General features: G+C 40.4%; 1 protein-coding gene across 4 annotated transcripts in view; it reads right to left on the bottom strand.

Annotated features, from left to right (window-relative positions):
• Nucleotides 1-2,688: 2,688 nt before the first annotated feature.
• RO60 (Ro60, Y RNA binding protein) overlaps nt 2,689-15,131 on the bottom strand; it is a 35,044-nt gene continuing 22,601 nt past the window's right edge. For all 4 annotated transcript variants that reach the window (XM_053244047.1, XM_053244045.1, XM_053244048.1 and 1 more), the window contains exon 9: nt 2,689-14,290. In XM_053244047.1, coding sequence (XP_053100022.1) covers nt 14,138-14,290 — 153 coding nt within the window. In that variant the 3' untranslated portion in view covers nt 2,689-14,137. The remainder of the gene's footprint in view (nt 14,291-15,131) is intronic.

A 15,131-nucleotide genomic window follows, 5' to 3' on the forward strand; every position in this document is an offset into this window, starting at 1 on the left:
GGTGTGTTAGTGAGCTACGTGCACTCCGTATAGATGAGCCTTAGACGAAGATTTATCCGGAGTGGGTCATCATGCGCTTGGACCCCGAATTCCAACCTAAAATTGTAACAGTTTCATCTTAACACCAAGATTGTGTTGCCTACCTTTTTCAGGGAACCTACTTCTGCTCTCTAATGGGCAATGCACTCGTCGGATGTTTGGCGTGCCCTGCTCTTCTATTTGAGGGCCACGAAGGATATTCGTAGAACGCCTCAGTTATTTGTTGGCCTACAGGGCAAGTGTAAGGGGCACTCTCCTTCCCTCCAACACTTATCTTTCTGGTCGGTGGAGCTGATTAAGCTGGCGTATGACCAACAAGGGGTCGAGCCACCATCTACTATCAAGGCACACTCCACTAGAGCTTACGCCACGTCTGCAGCACATTTGTCAGGCATTAGATTTTCTGTTATCTGCACAGCTGCAACATGGTCATCTCAAACGTTTGTCAGACACTATGCCATAGATCTGCGTGCTGCTAAAGCGGCAGATTTTGGACGGGCGGTCCTGAAAAGGGTGTTACAGTGACTTGCAGTACTTACCCACCACCTTCTGGGTAGCTCGTAATTCACCCACTATTTATGGATGTATGGAACCACTATCCAGATAAACAGGTTGCTTACCTGTAACAGATGATCTGTTAGTGGTTCCCTACATTCATAACACCCTCCCATCCATCCCCGCTGGCAAGCCACTGTACACTATGCACTTACTTGTTGCAACTGCTAACTGGGCAAAGAGGCTAACTGGGCAAAGAGGCACCTTTTACCGTGGTGATTCTCTTTATTTAGCAGGGGGAGAGTAACTGGCCCTATCCACCCCCAGCACAGTACTTCCAGTGACTGTTGCTGGTGTGTGTCTTATGTTTCTTTTTAGAATGTGAGCCCTTTGGGGACAGGGAGCCATCTTATTTGTTATTTCTCTTTGTAAACCGCCCTGAGCCATTTTTGGAAGGGCGGTATAGAAATTGAATTATTATTATTATTATTATTATTATTACTATTATTATTATTATTAACGTGCCAACCGGACTTGGCAAAAATGTCAGCCATCCAGAAACTGAAAGTAGAGACACCTAACCGCCACTAGAGGGTACTGCAGTCACGTGCAGGTGGCGGTTGGCGTCGAATTCTGCCCGAAGCTGATCTGCACAGGCGCAGAACCCACTATTTATGAATGTACTAGTATTTGTAAGCCCGTTTTAATAACGGGCTCTAGTGGGGGGGGTGCTGCTCTTGGAGCCCAAGTCGCGACGGGGAGAGTGGAGAAGGGGAGGCTGCCGCAGCTCACCGTGGGTATAGATGTTGCCCCCCGCCGCCTCACTCACACTGTTGCTGCCGCCACCGCCGCCACCATCGGGGCCAGTTGCCCCGCCGCGGCCTCCACCACCTTGGCCCGCACTCTCCTCTGGCGTTGGCGGCGGCCGCTTCTCATCAGCCCGGCCCTCTCGCCGTGGCGGTGGCGGCCGCCATCGGGGCCAGTTGCCCCGCCGCGGCCACCGCCACCTCGGCCCGCACTCTCCTCTGGCATTGGCGGCGGCTGCTTCTCCTCGGGCCGCCACTTCTCCTTCTCCTGGCCCTCTCGCGGTGGCGGCCGCCGCCACCATCGGGGCCAGTTGCCCCGCCGCGGCCACCGCCGCCTCACCAGCACTCTTCTCGCTTCTCGTGCTCCAACATGGCCGCCCGTGTCTGGGCGGCCGTATCTTTTTGGGCCGATCTGGGCATGCACTCTGCGCATGCCCAGAACGGCCCAAAAAGACACGGGCAGCACGGCCGCACACCTAACCATTTTATGGTATAGGATGGAACCACTACCAGATCATCTGTTACAGGTAAGCAACCTGTTTTTCTAAGAAACCTATTTCAGTTAACTCCTGTACTCAGTGTCACAGGTACAGTGTTTTGTGAATATCATTTCAAGATGTCACATATTTGATGTAGAAGGAAACTCCTTCAAACCATGGCAGCACATCCTATTATTATTAACTACATTTTTCTACCACCGTTCTGCCTTGACAAAGGCATCCAAAGCAGGTTACAATATTAAAAGAAGCAAATTACAGAAGATTTTAAAAAGTTGTCTCAGGCTACTGATCTTTTCAGGAGCTGAGGACAAGAGCTCTCTGGCCTGGGCCTATCCTTTCTTGCCTTCCTCTCAGGGCACACTGGTCTTTCTGTACTCCTGGGAAGGTGGGGAGAGAGGCTGCCCTAAAAGTCCTCACAGGCCACAGCTGGTCTCTGTGGGGGCTAATATTATGCTTTCCCCTAGCCTCGAGGCTAATTGATCAATTACTGTTATCTCATACCTAGTTTTACAGAAAGAACTTTAAAATAAAATTCCAGTCTTGATTTACTGGCATAACTAGTGTTTTGAAAACAACTGCTGGGAAAATGCATTTATGTATATTAATCTGTCTTTAAATTTTGTCTTCCTCTCTGCTCCACATTTTCCAAAATGTTCCAAATCATATGTATGTGGTAATGTTATATGTACCACTTCTGCTTGACAAGAAAACTGCTCAGAGCTGAATCATAGCCTTGTTCTAGGAATCTGAATGGTTTCAGAAGCAAAATGGACCACTTGGAAGTAGCTTTTTAACACAAACCTGCACCAGCTGGTTTCCTTCAATAAAACAAACATTTCTAGCTCATGTAGTTTAGACAAATAACAGCACATTTAATATTTTAAAGAGTAAAGTTTTCAATACCAGCATGAAACATTCTAGACAAAAGTTCGCAACAAAAAAACTGGTATTCAGCTTACAGCTTGTGCCCAAAATAACATTTCTAATAAGTAATAGTTGAAGGATGTGTAATTACCTATTTGCCAGTGCAATTTTTCCCTAAGCTGTTTTCCAGAGAATAAAAGCTGAAGATTTGTGGGCAAGGTAGATGCAGGTTGCAGACATCCATGTTGGTCTATTAATGTGCAAGGAAATCCCATCCCCCAACAGCGTTTAATCAGTCCTGTTCAATCTTTATTACTACACAATGAAGAGAATTTGGCTGGAATCTTTGGTCTTGTGATAGTATTAGATTCTTGTTACTTTCTTCTCCCTCCTGTTATTGAGTAGCAAAACCACATCCACTGCAGGAAAATGAAGGCAAAATTCCTTCCATTTGTTTCTGCACTGAAAGTCACTTGGAGCCACTTAATCATAAAACCAATCCTGAGACAATTTGTCAATGTTAAATGACCATTTTACTTTTCCCTCCTAAACCAAGTTGTCAGGATTTTTAGTACTGAGAGGGAGGAAAAGGTAACAGACTGTAAGCTGGGTCTCACAATCAGTGAGACCCAGTTTGTGAAGCTAAGCGGGGAGAGCGGGCTAAGCCCCCTCTCCCCACAGATGATCAGGGTGGGAGCCTTGGGCGGCCGGATCGGCTGCCCACACAATTGCTGGCTCCATGACAGAGCCGCCGGGGGCTGGGGAGTTCAGGGGCCAAACGGCCCCCAGAAGCTCCAGTATGCCGTGCACGAGCACGCAGGGCATACTGGGGAGACCCCTAGAGCTGGGAGGTGGCTTTTCGCCTCCCCTCCAGGGGTCTACTCGTGAGTAGCCACAGTACAGAGCCATGCCATGGCTACTCACAATCAGGAAGCCCAGGTTCGCAGAGGGCTACAAAAGCGGGTGACCCACTTTGACTCAACCGGGCTCGGCTGCGAGCCCGGTGAGTTTCACGATCGGTGGAAAGCAGGCTAAGCACCCTTAGCCCACTTTCCACTGACCGTAAGAATAGCTCCTGTGTGTTTTTACTTGGAATATGGCTCTCCGACCCCCTTTCCCTGGAAATTCATAGTGAAAAATCCTTGCTTTGGGGAGCTTTCAATGTTTATACAGCATCAGTGGTTATTACACAAATCTTAGGTGTATTTGCATGCTAACGTGCAAAGTGCCATGCTTAACAGGGCTGGAAGCAAAGGGCATACAGAAGTGAGCAGCGTCCAGCACTCAGAATCACACATTCAACATGTTCCCAGATTTGGTGGGCATTTTGCTAGGAAATTCATAATGATTTTTCAGCCATTAGTGGTGAAGTCCAAATAATTATATGCATAAAATTTATTTTGTACTTTTCTTCTACAAATTGTAATGCAGATTAGGAACATGCCACTTGTAGTTTAAAAACAGTCATTTAATTATTCAAAGATGAGGGGTATAAGTAAGTAAGATTAAAAAGTACCCTGCCTACTGAGGAATTTTTCACCTCTTAAGGTGATCATGCACTACTAAGGCTGATTTATTTTTAAAGCAGCAATCAAGAAACCAACAAAGAGCTTAGGGTCTAAGTGCATGTTACATGCAAATGTGTTTTGTGAAGTTTGACAGTTTTTTGGTTGATGGGGAAAATTTAAAAATGTAAGCTTTAAGCAACTTATTCCCAGCCAGCTTCCCCCCACCCCTGAAATCAGCCCCCACAGATAAGTTTGCTCTTGCAAAACAGGAGTCTTAAGCCTCAGAAAAACAACTGAGATTATCTGAAACTGGAAAGCAGGTGATGGGGCAAAAAAATACATCACATAGTGCTTCTTCATTCATGACAGGTCCCTCCTTCAGCTGTTTGTCTTTCTAAAATGTGATCAGGGATTTTCTATACCCATTTGAATGTAACATGTAGTTTCCCACTACAATGCTTACAGAAAGCAGTTTTGTCCTTCAAAGGATTGAGCAGCAACTTCTAATTCAAAATGCAAGCCAAACAGTAGAAACAGAGAAAGTAGAGATGTAGAGACATACTCCCACCATAAAAATTCAAGTGGGCACTTCATTAGCTTGTTGGTAGGCTTCCTCCTTATTTTGAAAGGTATAATGTACCTTTAACACATAATGTAAAGAAACACCAACACATAGACCTGTACAACTGCATTTTTCCTGCCACTGCAAGAGTTAAACTTTGCCAAGTTCTTTACAACTGTTAAGTAATTTTTATCTACAAAATTAGACACACACTTAAACATACAATAAAAAAACTTTTTGCACAAATGCTGGTCAATATTTTTATCTCAACATTTCTTAAAGAACTGACACTGAATCCTCAGCCAAAGCTGATCTATCTTGCCACAATATTAATAAAATAAATTAATCTGGTCTATGGGTACCACTTTGTTTTTGTATACAGTGTTTTCAAACAGCACAATACAATCAATGCAAAAAAATTGGTATTACCTACATTAACATGTAAAATGAATACTTCAAAGACATTTAATTTTTTTATCCTCCTTTGCACAAAGAATTAAGCCCACCCCCTTGCCAACTTAGTGCTAACCAGTTAAATTCTGTATTCTCAAATCTCTAGATGGTGTGGCTTAAAACAAAAATCCACCAGGGGATTAGGGGGGAAGTTGCACATTCACAGATTCTAATGAGTGCCCATTCCTTATGATACCATGTTTCTTAAGGCATTCTAAACATTATGGCATTTAACAAATTAAGGCTCTTCTTTTACCAAAAAACCAGTCTCAAGTTAAATTACATTTGAGCCCCTTGCCAATATATTGTCCCCAACACATATGTACACCTTTAACAAATTATTATTATTCTAAGCAGGTGATGGGGGTGGGGTGGGGTGGGGGAGTGGTTAAGCTGCTCAACTTAAAATGTGAATGCAAGACCTCTTCTTGCTCAAATGATACATCTGTGTATGTACTGTGTTACATTAGATTGCTGTTGTGGGCCACATAATTTGTACATTCCTTCATGAAAAAGGTTTAGGCCATATGGAAAACCTGTGTATCAGGGAGAAGCCTAATATTCTTGGTATGCTTCTTTTCCATATTATTTATGCATTTTGCAATCATCCGAGCACCTACCTGCACATCCCAGGGTGCCATTGCAGTGGCATAGGGTGCTATTTCAGTAGGGACAAGGAGTAAGAGAAGGGTTGGTTGTTCTCTGTTGTGCTCAGTTATTGTAGTAGAACCTATTACACTTCATTCATTCATTCAGTGTTACTATTTCTATACTCCAAAGAGACCTCCAGATTCACAAATATCTGACCAAAAAAAACCCTCTGCAGTATTAGAAGCACAGCCATATGCTTATACATTCAGACTCTCACAATACAAATGGAGCTCTCACTGTTTTGCAAGTCACAAGTAGTACATTTCCAATGTACCATTTTATCAAATTTATTCTGCTCTTATCATACTTTCCTTCCTTGCCTATAAGAACGAGCACTACACTCAGCCACTTGTATTAAACATTGTTAGTTTATACATATCCAATACAAAACGATACATCCAGTCTTCCCTCTAAGGTGTACACACACAAGTTTTTTTTTTATGTCCGCACAGTTAATTTTAGATCCCGCTCAGATTGAATTAGGAAGGCCCCGCTCTGAATATACATGAGCACACAATGCTTTGATACTGCCGGCCAGAACAAAAATTATTACACACACACATGAAAAAGATTAGAGAGAATATTGGATACATCCTTAAAATCTGCCAGTCAGATTTTTAAAACACTCTGTTGGCCCAAGCATCACAATTTGCACAAGTGTGAGTAGAATATCAGAGCCCTTCTCACTTCTCCAACCTCTCTCAAAAGATTTACAATAAATGCTTTTCGATAAAACTCAGGATCTGAATTAGATTGATGCCACAATTTTGATTAAGCAGAGAGCACTATTGAATGTACTGTATACTTTATCAAGTAATAAACCTTCAGTTTATGCTTCTACAGTAGGTAACTGTCAACAACTAAGGACTTCCATTCAATATAATGTCCTATCATACACATCTGCTGTATTTAAGTTGAGCTATAGAACTGTTTTCGTTTAGAAAGAGACTTTAAAAACATCCAAGTTTAAAAAAAAAAAAAAACCCTCCAAGAACAATCCCCAACTTAATTTTGTGTTTTTAAAATTTTCACTGAAGTAGGCTGTTACTTATTTTTACGATACTCAACTAATGCCATGATTTTATTTATTCAGTTTGTATCCCACACCTTCCTACCCCACTGGGCACTCAGTTTCTCAAACCTATTATCAACATTTTAGTGAAACTACCTCAACAAGAAGTCTTTGGTGCTGCATTAAACATGGGCAGGCATCAAACATTCAAGTCATCCTCTAGCTAGAAGACGGAGTATTCAGGCTGATCCACTGTTTCCAGTGGAAAAAGCAAACTTGATACAGAAAGCAGACTTGTATGACCATCAGGGCACCAGAGGCCAGTGCAGTCTTTTTGCGATTCTGAGTGGTGTTCTGAACCCTTAGTCATGATTCAGAAACTGGGAGTCAGTTGTATGATTGCTCACTCCTTCCTCTGGTATTAATTCTTCCGAACAGCCAATAAAATAGTTTAGGGTTATGTTGGCACCAACAGTAATCATAATTAGACTCAGGAATTACACTTAAACCAAATTTGAAACAAGGGATGGAAATGGATTTAAAATCCTGATTAAGAATGAATCCTGGATTAGTATTAACCATGATAAATACAGATGTAATCCTTAGCTATAGTTGAAGCTGGTGGGGGGCAGGGGGCAGCAGGAATTCACATAGAGAGGAGAAAGCACACATGATCCCACAGCCCACTCCTTCATAACTGTTAATATTACATCTACACCCGTTTATAGTATTGACCTATGACTTGACAGAAGGCATAAGTATAGGGGAAGAATGGCCGTTCAGTCCCCAAATAGCAGAACAAAACCAGTATGGTGAGAAAGCAGAAGCAAGAGTTCTTGAGACAGTTCTTTAGTACTGAATGACTGCAATGATTTATTTAAAGAAAAGGTTACAAACAAATGTGAAAAAGCCTGTAGCTTAATTTTCATGGCTGAAGACAAAGACCAAAACAAACAGCCATCTCTAGAGAGACAAAATGGAGACTAACACTGGAAGAACAAAAAGTGGGGACTCCAGCACTTTTATCCATGACCCACCCCACTCCCAGTGGTCACTGTGAGACATTGCAGCTGAGAGCTGGTGCTGCCAGGGTCCTAGCTCCAACCAGAAGAACATGGTCTAAGCAAAAGAAAGAAAGAGCGAAAGAAGATTTAGAATAAAAAGGAATAAAGGTCAGGTTAACAATAAAGAACCTGCCTGGAGAACAGAAAACTTGAAACAAATAAAATGACCAAAAGGAGGTGGAGGGAGAAGGGGCATGACCTCTGTAAATTTTAAGAGAAAATTTAAGAGAAAGCTATCTGTTTGGAACACAATTCATTCAGCACCACCATGTAGGTCTGTAAGAACAGCCATGTTTTCCAAGTCACAAAGGAGTTGCTAAATTTTTTGACTTAGACATATAGATATGGATATTCTACATCTATCAAAAAAGAAAGAGATTTAAAGTTAGCGATGTAAAAATAAAAATAACCAGTTTTGTGTTCCACAAAAGGATCAGATACTATTTACTGGACACAGAAGATATGATGCACACATAGTGCTCTGCACATCAAGGGTTTACCCATTATATTTCTTCTATAAGATAGGGCAGTGTTCTTCATTGAAAGGCCTGAGAGCCAACGGCAGCTCCCATCCACCCTAAGTGTGGCTCCCTGTCTAATTGTTCATTAGGCCTTCAGCTGAAGCCAAATATGCCACACAGCCTCCTGGCAAAGGTGACTGTTTCCACCACACAATATTGCACTTAGTCCTGCGTGGGTGGGCTAACCACTCCAGTGCATTCGCTCCCCCTTTATGGAGGAAGCACTGGGAAGGACTACACTGCCCAGTGCTCCATGCATGCAGGATGGTACTGGGGCTCAATAGGGCTTCATTTCTCTTAAAGGGCCCCTCTGGCACTGGGAAAAGTGCAACACAGTGCAGAGATCAATGCAGTTGAAAATGGCACTTATCTTCAGGGGGTGTTTTTTTTGGCCAAAGTGGCCCTCACTTGAAAAATAATGAAGATCACTGACCTAGAGAATGTTTTACACACAGAGCATGGAATCCTCACAGGCACATGGAACAACTCTCTTCATATAAGAAAACACAAGGCCCTGTGAGTGCACACCCATCAACTAGGATTGTGAAATGGCTAATTATTGGCATTAACCAGCTCTCATTTTACCTTCTTTTAAAATTAATGTTCAGGTTCCAAAAGAGACTTTAATAGAAAGATGCTTCCCTTCTCAGTATCTGGCAAAGAGCTAAATCACAGCCATACCAAAACTGATTAAATTCTTCTGTTTCTGCACATTCAGAATTCACTTTGATATCAGATTCTTTAAGGATTTTTTTTATAGTTTTGCCTATCCTACAAAGAGAGAACCAAGTGTTTTCAAGCAATACACTTTTCCTGTTTCCTCCCAATATCCCTTTTAAACAACCTAGAATCATGTTCTTAATCTGTATTCCCCCATGCTGAATTACTCATATACGTCATTACTAAAACAATTTGTCAGTTGTAGCTTATGAATGTTCACGTCCCCTTCTAGGAACTGTCCTCAATAGTAGTTTAGCTTCACGCTCAGGTTTATACAACTTTTCCAGAGTAAGCAGCTTAGATCTGCTATAGTGAGCTTTAAATTTTCTTTTGAACTCATAGCTGATTTACCAAAAATAAAACATTATGCCATCATAAAATTCTATAAACACATCCATATTTAGCAGACAAGTATTCATCTTGCTTATGCAAGTATTCATCCAGATCCTTCAAGTGCTCGGCTACTCTCATCACAGCCTCTTCCATAGCAATGCTTTACAATGCTTTATTAAGCAACCAAATGAAGACTGCCTATTCTGCCTACATGCACAGAATACATTTTATTCCATCTCACTGGGTTTGTAAATATTGTATGCAATAGATGCTGATAATAGAGGACAAGACACAAGTAAAATATACAGCATACAGAAAATAAGTAATGGCCTTGAGGCCAAATTACACATTATGTTAAATGTACCACTGGCTCCTCTTGCTTAGCGTTTCTTTTCTAAACAGCATTGGGTGGGAAGCAGCATTGGGCTATCCAGATCATGACAGGAGTGCAGGCAAAGGATTAGCAATCCTCACTCCACCCTGCAGTCCTGATCCAGACCCCCTCCCACTGGCTGCTAATTAGTAATAAAAGTCAAGCATGTCAGGGTCAAAGGTGCATTTAATATAACATGCAGCTTGGACCTTAGTCGTCTTGGATACAAGACCAATTATGATACATCACCTTCTGTTCTGATCGGCTTCCTCCATCCTTCCTCCTTATCTGCTACAATGATGCCTCCACAATACAGACAAAACTTATATAACTTTGTAGATTTTTGACAGAATAGTCACCCATATCCCTGAGGAACTTTTACATACTGTAGATACAGACCTTTGCAAAACCGTGTTTTACTAGTTCTTACATTTAACTTTGATAAAATATTGGCAGACAACTCCCCTCCTAGTTAATTTGAAAAGCCAACTTGTATTCTTTGGTAAAAGGCAACTCATTTAAGTTAAACTTAAGTATGTAGTACACCGCTCTGGGCTCCTTGGAGGAAGAGCGGGATATAAATGCAAAATAATAATAATAATAATAATAATAATAATAATAATAATAATAATAATAATTTCATTTTGCATGAAATTTTTAAACCCAATTCAGCATTTACCTTTTTCAATGCTATTTTGAACTCCTACTGTCTCCCCCAGTCAGCATTTGTCAACAAGGTGAAACTAGGAGTTCTGGACTAAGTAACTCTAAGTAAGTGCTAAGTAAATCAAGTCAGTGACAGTCATAGAAGAGAATTCTGCATCATGAATCATAGTGTCTATGAGCTAATTCTGCTGAAATGTGTTTTCCTTCATCAAGGAATGTATGGTAACATTTTGGGATAGGCATGGATTGAAACCACCATGTGACTAAGTAACACACACAGAGGATTTTTGGACTTCTGTTTTCCAAACAGTTGTTGGCCCACACTCTAATATCATATGGCAAGTCTCTTTTGAAGCTGAAGGAAGTTTCAAATGCAGTTTGCAATACAGTATTTAAGAGGCTAGGAAGGTACATATTCTACAGGATGTACCCCCTATCTTTGCAAATACCCAAACCTAAAGAAAACTCTTCAGGTTCTAGCCAAAGCCTAGGAGCAGGAAACTAGGTTCTGCTTGTGCTTTTCCTAAAGTTTCATTTGGATTTTTCATTCCATTTTAACACTTTGCATTCATCTGCTGCTACAGCTACTTGTCAATAAGGGGGAAATGTTACATCTGAATTTTTCTCAAATCTCTACTTGCAAAAGAATTAGTGCTCTTTATTTCTAAATAATAAAATCATGCTGCAGATACAGCTGCATTATTTTTAAGTTTTCAGTACACAAGATTTGTGCTAAAGCTACACAATGTCACTTCAGTTATTTTGTATTTGCATATTAGATGATTTTCTAAATCATCATAAAGTTTACACCAAAACTTTATATATGCCATACAAAGCCAACATTTAAAAATCCACGTTACTAATGTTTATGCCTAGGAACTCTCAACTTCCAGGCTTAGCAGTAATCTATCCTTTACTATTTTCTGTACTTTCAAGATTCTCATACTGGATTGAAGGGAACAGTTCTGTTCATTTTGTTAGTAAGTATCAATAGACTCTCTGGATCAAGCATGCACATCCCCCATGATGACCACCTCTGTATAGGAAGAGGCATAATAGTCATGAGAAGCAGAACAGTGTTTATTTTTTTACCATTGCAGGAAATATCTTAAAGAGTTTTCTCAGAAAGTACACAAGAGAACTAATTTATAATAAATATCATCCAAGAATTCAATAGTAGCCTGAAACTTTAGAAACGTTTTCAACAACTTCTAGTATTCTTTAATAAAGATTATTTAAAGACAGAGACCCCTGCAGCCATCAAGTCTTCAAATTCCATGATTTTAAATATTAGCTCTTCTGATTGGTTTGCTGCTTCTGTGGAAGGCAGAGTAACTACAGATCTCAGTAGTTAAAGAAATTACCCCTAACACATGAACTGTACCAAATTTCTATTATTATATTCTGAAAATATTACACTAGGTTTCTTTGTGCCTGCCATCTGAAGTTCTTATAAGTGCTTATATTAAAAATTTGTTTTTTAAAAAAATGTTACCCAATTAGTAAAAAAAAAAAAAATTAATCTGCTGATCAGTTAAATGTTGCAACTTTATATTAAGCTCAAATTATATAACCTCTCTCATCTTGAATGTAATATCAGATTCCAAGATAGATACCCTGCAAAAACTGCATATTCTAGCCCATTTACATTTTCAAAAAATACTACTATCAGCAAATTGCTCTACTCATTTAAAAAAAAGATTAAAATAACACTGCAAGTACTGTTCTGGAGCTGTAAAATAAAAGGGCAAGTACCTACAGTATACAACTTTTATACAGAATTCAGTGTGAAAATATTTGACTGGTATAAGAAGCAGTCTGTTGCATGAATCTTGTCCATTTATGTCTAAAGCAAATGAGAACTGTGTTGAGTCTCACCTAAGCCACTTGCTGTAGCATGTATATTAGCACATTGGATCATATAATTATTTCCCAAAAAGGACCAGGTTGCACTGAGAAAAAGTATTTTCTGAAACATACTTGGAAGAAATTGGTCAAACCAAATCCAAACTATGACTAACCTACTTTAAAAGTGTCTTTGTACTATATGCCATGCTGACTCCAACTTTTCTGTATTATATCAATTATTGTTCTAAATATATTTTGTTGCAGTTTAGCACAGATTTTCTGCAAAGGCTAAGGGTGCAATCTGTTGGAAACGTCTCCTGCACAGACTCACCAAAGATAATGGGATTTGATCGCAGTTGCTCTTATTTACATCCTATCCATTTTAAAGGGGGCTGTGCAGGAGAGGATTCTGGAGTTGAATATACCTAATATATTCCAACCCAGAAAAGCCCAATAATATCCATTACAATTTTACTACAACCTTCATTTCCTGCAGTTTTATTCTGATTTGTAGTTTTCATATCCCATCACAGTTATGTGGTCTAGTGCATTCCAGGAAGAATCTATCTATAGCACAGAATTGAAAACTTGTGAGGCTGGTTCTTAGGGCTTTGTCGGAACTAATATTTTATAACAGCTCACTGGAGGCACCTGTGACTGAAATATAATCCTATGTTTTATTAGCATTAACTGCATTGAAAATAACTGGGAATCTGTACAGTATTATCATGTTTAAGACAATATCAGAGTATCAGTATTTTTCTGCTGTAGTTTATCACACAAAACATATGCATGTGGGCATAAATCCCACAAATTGGTCATCACAACATTTATCTATTGGCCCATACTATCTTCTCCCTTCTTTCTCACCTTTCTTCAAAAGATGAGGTTTAGGATATCACTGTCCTTTGATAAGGTGTGCAAATACACAAATTTGCTCAATGAGCGCTGTTAGTGTCCATAACAGGAAAGACAGAAAATTTGGGGGCAGGGGGGATGCTTATTTATGAACGGGTAGGATCACAATGCATTACCACACAACTGCACAATTCTTGCAACCCTTTTCTGAAACATGGAAGGAATTAGACCAAACACCATTCACAAATCCCTTGAGACAATCCAGTTGTCCCCAAATAACCCAACACATGTAGCTAACAGAATCTTCCATCTATTCCAAGAAGCACTGAAAAGCAGAAAGTTGCCAGATATAAATGTGCTGTAAGCAATGCAAACCACTGCGCATTGATAGAAGTGAGGTAACCTGTAGTGCAGACCTGGCCCCACTTTTCCTTGTCAATACAAAGAATAAAAAAATACGTGAGCAAACAGTTATTAATATAACACAAACTAAAACATTAAAATAACTTCCCAACCTGGGAGTAATACAATTATTATTAGAAAATAAAATCTACAGTGATTGGAATACCTTGTTATAGGTAAGCTATCATTAAAAAAAAAAAAAAAATTAAGAGCATACACTGTGTTCCATAACTACTTCCAGTCAGCTTTCAATTGCTATTTTTAAACTATATGCAAGAGATGTAAACAGCCTCCTCGGAAAGTGAATTTCACTTCTAATTCTCTTCACATCCCCTTAACAATGTTAAGCATATCGATAGGTGCATCAAATTCAGCCATAAGTTAGTACAGTCTGACTGGGAGACCCAGATCAAAGTCTTCAGCTGAGAACTGACTGAATCATCAAAGCTGGTGCTCACAACTTTAAATCAAATCCAAAGTGAAGTTTCGAATGACATCTGGTGCTCCTGTGTCAAAGCCACATATATCCAACATGCCTCTGTCATCTGGGTCTGCAATCGTAAAGCCGTTGGATGTCATTCCACAAACTATTAGTTTGGATGGAATACCCATTCTCTAATGGCAAAAAACAAAGAAACAGTTACTTTTTCAGTATACACTTGCACAACAATTTATGAACTATTTCTAACAGTCAAACCAAGCAGACTTTCTTGTGGCAGATACAGAGAGCTTGGTCTGGCCTGTACCACCCCCTCCATCCCAGTCTGTTCTTGTTACATGTGCAACTTCTTGCTTCAGGCAGTGCAAAAGAGTCAACTCTTCACTGGCAGGTTCTCCAGGTCTCTGAAAAGTGTCGCCTTAGATCAACAAGGAAGGTATTCAGGCTTTTTTGCCGCCTCTGCAGTCCTTCTCTTTGGCCCAAGGGGAGCTTTGCTCCTCCCTTCTGCTTGGCCCAAGAAGAGCTTTTATAGTTCCCAATCGCATGCCCTGTGGCACCCATGGGTCACTAAAACAGGCCATTTTTACTTCTGGTTGGATTGGTCACACACCACAAAGTTGCCAGATCTGCAAGTAGTGCAGTCCCTGACACTCATATCCGCAAAAGATTGGTCTACTAGGTCATGAACAACAGCTGACATCCAGACTAGCATTGTGTGTGTGTAAAGTAATTTTACACACACAAAATGGGAGGGCACTTTTTGCCCACCTGCCCCGCTTCCCTCTGCTGCCTGTACCTTCCAAAAATATGTTCCTATGGCTCCCACAAGCCTTAGGGATACATTTTCAGAAGGCAGAGAGAGTTACAGAGAGAAAAGGGGATTGGCAATATCACCCCTACCCCATCACATCTGAAAAATGAGCAGAGGGAAGATTAAATTAAAATCATGCACAAAACTCTATTCCATGCACACAACATTACTCTGAATGTCAGCCAATTACTGAAGACGTTTTTGCA

The sequence above is a fragment of the Hemicordylus capensis genome, chromosome 4 (assembly GCF_027244095.1).
Source record: "Hemicordylus capensis ecotype Gifberg chromosome 4, rHemCap1.1.pri, whole genome shotgun sequence".
In the NCBI taxonomy this organism is placed as follows: Eukaryota; Metazoa; Chordata; class Lepidosauria; order Squamata; family Cordylidae; genus Hemicordylus; species Hemicordylus capensis.